This window comes from Mus pahari, chromosome 3, assembly GCF_900095145.1.
Source record: "Mus pahari chromosome 3, PAHARI_EIJ_v1.1, whole genome shotgun sequence".
NCBI classification, from domain to species: Eukaryota; Metazoa; Chordata; class Mammalia; order Rodentia; family Muridae; genus Mus; species Mus pahari.
This window is the reverse complement of record NC_034592.1, coordinates 102,775,144-102,779,698: the sequence shown is the minus strand read 5'-3', so window position 1 is coordinate 102,779,698 and position 4,555 is coordinate 102,775,144. Positions and strand designations below refer to the sequence as shown.

Sequence of the window (4,555 nt, the reverse complement as noted above, 5' to 3'; positions counted from 1 at the left end):
TTGTCCAGTCAGTTCTTGTGTGTGGCATGTGTGTGTGTGGTATGGTATGTGGTGTGTGTGTGTTTGTGTCTGTGTGTACATGATGTGTGGTGTGGTGTATATATGTGTATGTGTGTGTGTACATATGTGGAGGTCAGAGGACAGCTTTGTCCAGTCAGTTCTTGTGTGTGGCATGTGTGTGTGTGGTATGGTATGTGGTGTGTGTGTGTTTGTGTCTGTGTGTACATGATGTGTGGTGTGGTGTATATATGTGTATGTGTGTGTGTACATATGTGGAGGTCAGAGGACAGCTTTGTCCCCTCAGTTCTCCCCTTCCACATTTACATTTACCCCTGGACTTGGCTCATCAGGCTTATGTGGTAAGTGCTTTTACCCCCTGAGCCATCTCCCTGGTCCTAAATTTCTATTTCTAGTGTCTATTTCCTTTTTTTTTTTTTTTTTTTTTTTTTTTTTTTTTTTTTTTTTTTGATTTTTTTGAGACAGTGTTTCTCTGTATAGCCCTGGCTGTGCTGGAACTCACTTTGTAGACCAGGCTGGCCATGAACTCAGAAATCCACCTGCCTCTGCCTCTCAAGTGCTGGGATTAAAGGCGTGCGTCACCACCACCCGGCCTTCTATTTCCATTTTTTTGTTGTTGTTGTTGTTTGTGTTTCAAGATAGGGTTTTTCTGTGGAGCCCTGGCTGATCTGGAACTTGATCTGTAGATCAGGCTGGCCTTGAACTTCTAGAGATCCTTCTGCCTCTGCCTCCCCATTGCTGGGATTAAAAGTGTTTGCCATTACCACCTGGCTCTGTATGCACTGTCTTGTTTATAAAGGGCCTGAGACTCATAGGCCTCCTATACCCTCAGTTTCTCTTTCCCTGTGACAGCCAGATTTCCTGGGATACCTACTTGCCCTCTGACTCCAGGGCCCTGCCCTGTGCCTCCTCACCAATCTTCCTCCAGCCAGCAATCTGACCAGGCAGCCAGCAGTTATGCGCATCCCTTTCCTGCTCACAGTCCACCAGGGCCCTCCGCTGACTCGAGAGAAATGTGCAGCCAAGCCTGACATAGCTCACCCCGCTGGCCAGCGTCTGGGCTACCACCTGTTTAGCCCCGAGTTACCCGCTGTGTGCTAGCCCATCTGACCTGGTCTCCCCTGAGGCACACAGTGTTCCGTGAATCACTGTCCCCAGAGGTCCCTTTTAGAACTCCCTCACCCAGACAGCCTTTTCTGGGTGAGGGAGCTCATACAGAAATACACGCAGGCAAAATGCCAATGCACATTAAAATAAATACATTATTTTTAAAAAAGGTAAATGGTATCTGAGAATGTGGTGCAGTGGAAGAACACTTGTCTAGTATGAATTAGAGCCATAAGGGCCTAGGTTCAATCTCTACTACCACAACCAAGACAACAAACAGAATGACGTTCCACGCGTGTTGACAGGGAGGCTCTTTTCCACCTTGCTGCCTTCCAAGCCAGAGCAGAACTGGATCCTGATTTGCCCCGGGACACCCAGGGCATAGCTGCCAAGGGCTCCCTGAAACCAACTGCTCCTGTTGTGTTGTCCCGATCAGGTTCCCAGAAGAACATGGCTCTCGGCCACATTTTCCCCATCAACAGCCAAGACACGAGGCCGTCAAAACACAGGCCACATAACGCAGCAGGGCACTCTTCCCAGACATACTGCCTGCCCAGCTGGTCAGAGGTGACCCTGATGGAGACATCCAGACCCATTGGCGCACTGCCCACAAAAGCAGGGGCAATATGTACCACCCAACCTGTCCATCCACTATTCATAAACAGCATCCTCTAAAGAGACAGCTTAGAGCAATTCTGAGTGCTTCCTTCCCTAGCACTGAGCAGGAAGGGGAGGGGCTTGCCTGGACTCAGACTGTCCTGTTAAGCTAATCAGCTAGGAGTGGGTCTAGGGGTCCATTCACTCCCTGTGGAGAAACTCCTGGTCAGGCTGAGAGGTAATGTGTCCCCAGGAGCCAGGGTATGAGAAGCAACATCTAGGGACGTGCAGAGGTAAACAAGGAGCAGAGGGAAAGGGGCCACTGTGGGTGACCTGATAGATCAGATTAGAAGGGCCAGCCAATACCATATCCCCGTGAGACTCTGGGAATAAGAGGAACATCAATTCCAGGCCACGGGACCCTTTGATTGGCATTGCCTTAGAAGTCATCATTGTCATGTCCCAACCCAAGTGTTTCCTCAGTAAGAGGCCATGATCTGAACTGGCTTTCAGACAAAGACAGTGGCTGACCCTAAAAGATGGAGGTTAAGTCTAACCTGAGCTCCAAGCAAACCAGTCTTCTTGGGACAGTTCGGGAGACTAAGGCACAGGATTCCAGAGCAGGGGCAAGCGTGTGACTCACAGGTTTGTGGGTGGAGCTCTGGGCATTATCTGTGTATAGCAGACCCTAGAATGTGCCCACAGCAGCAGTGGACCCTCACTGCCTCGGTACTGAAGAAGGTGGAGGAGAAGACAGAGGTTTCCCTTCTTGGGAGCCTTTCCAAGGTTTAGCCCTCACTTACCCAAGCCCTGTACAGAGACAAACCATATTCTGGCAGAGGTAATTAAAGATAGTTTATGGGTAACAGTGTGGGTCAATGAGAATGGACAAGGAGTATAGTGATGTTTTCCAGGAACAGACCAATGGATGTATAGACAAACAAGCAGCCAGACAGAAGGATAAGAAAATGAAAAAACAGGGAAGGGGGAGAGGCCCAGTCCCAGGAGCTGTGTCTGTGCATAGGATTCGGCTCTGCCCCGGCCCCGTCAATGAAGAGGGATGCTGGACCTTGGCCCTTGAAGAGCTACTGTCCCTCATCCAGAAGGCCGAGCACACGGGCAGGTGATATTACCACGGTTGGGGTAGTCTGGGTGGACAGAGGAGCAAGGATCTCCGAGGATCCCTGGAGCTATGGAGACCTGGGTGGTGTGGAATTAGCAGCAGCAGTGGGGGGATTCTGGTTACGTACCAGAGGACTAGGTCAGAGCCACCGCACAGCAGGGCCCACATCCAGGGCAGGTCCCCCACCTGCCCTGCCCACCACACCAACATGGTGCAATAAATAAAGTTTCAAGTAATAAGTCAGGGTCAATGAAGGAAGAGCTGGAGGCTAGCAGACAGGTGGGGGCATAAGACATAAAGCCCCCAGCCACCCATCACGCCTTCTCAACGTTCTCTTGCTCCATCAAGTCTATCTCAAGTACTGCATGCTGGTGTCCGCCAGTACCCACTCGGATACTCCTTGCAGGAGCTCGGCTCCTCAGATCAGTGCCAGAGGCTGCTCAGGGAGGTAAGAGCAGGGTAGCAGGGTTCCTACAGCGTCCACGATGGCTTCCAGGTGCTCATCTTGTGCCTGAGGCCCACAGAGCTGCATAAAGTCTGCCAAACGCAATAAGTACTCCAGGTTGTGACCAGAGAAGCCCCGGCAAGCAAGGATCTGTGTGGCAATGACCTCTTCAGGAGCAGGGCCCAGGTAGCCAGGGTTCTGTGGGGTGGCCACATAGGCCAGTGCTGTGAGGGGTTGGTCGGGGGTGTCTTGAGGATAAAAGGTGACTTCCTTAGTGTCATAGCCACCAAGCACGGCTTCCCTCACATTCAGGTACTTCAGGGCCTCGCTCACCTGTTCCCCTCGAACTTGGTATGCCACACCCCAAGTGCAGCCCTAAGAGAAAACAGAGACACCTCCAGTCAGTCACAGAGCTCGATGCTGGTCCTGCGTTCATTCTAGAATGTTCCCCTAGACACATTCCACACCTATGTTCTATAAAAGAGGTGGAGGGAGTGGGGAGATGTCTCAAGGGGTAGGGGTAGCTGCTACCAGGCCTGATGAGTGGATAACCTAAGTTCAATCTCTGGGGCATGCACGGTCGGGGGAAAGAATCGACTTCCTCTTGCTTCTACATCTGACCTACAGCGTGTGCGCAGGCGTGCACGTACAAATAGATGTCATTTTGAAATTTTACGTGTACGGCCTTGTGTGCCTGGAGACCTGTCGATCTTGGTGGGTAGAGGAATCTGACTCCCTGGCACTGGAGCCACAGATTGTGAGTTACTGCGTGGGTGCTGGGTGTCAAATCCAGGCCCTTTGGGAAAGCAGCAGGCACTTCTGACTCCTGAGCCATTTCTCCCTGAAACTTTTAAAAAACTAACGTGTTTGACTGGCTGCTGAGCCACCCAGAAGCAATACCCTTCACCTGATTTGTTTATTTTGAGACGTCTCATATAGTACAGGCTGTCTGACCCTGGATTCACAATGTAACCAAGAATAACTCTGAATGCACAGAAATCTATCTTAATAAAACCGACCCTCAGGTGATTCTCCAAGAAGCATGGAGTAGGCTAGCTACACTTCCACTCTCCCCACACAAGAGCTCTGACCCTCTGCACCCTGATACATCAGACCCCAGGATTCTCTTCGTGACTGCACACTTACCTCATGGTCTTCAAGGAGGGTCACCACTCGGCCAGGCTAGACAGGGAAGGAAGATTTTGAAAAAAGACAAATTAGATATTAGCACTTCCAAAAGGACTGTGAATGTACCTGAGTGGCGG

The 4,555-nt window shown here is 50.8% G+C and overlaps 1 protein-coding gene across 1 annotated transcript in view; it reads right to left on the bottom strand.

The window, feature by feature from the left end:
- Positions 1–2,552: 2,552 nt before the first annotated feature.
- The window catches only part of Chac1 (ChaC glutathione specific gamma-glutamylcyclotransferase 1), a 3,212-nt gene continuing 1,209 nt past the window's right edge, over positions 2,553–4,555 (bottom strand). The window contains exons 2-3 of the mRNA XM_021194862.1: positions 4,437–4,472; positions 2,553–3,665 (exon numbers count right to left, since the gene is read on the bottom strand). Coding sequence (XP_021050521.1) covers positions 3,264–3,665; positions 4,437–4,472 — 438 coding nt within the window. The 3' untranslated portion in view covers positions 2,553–3,263. The remainder of the gene's footprint in view (positions 3,666–4,436; positions 4,473–4,555) is intronic.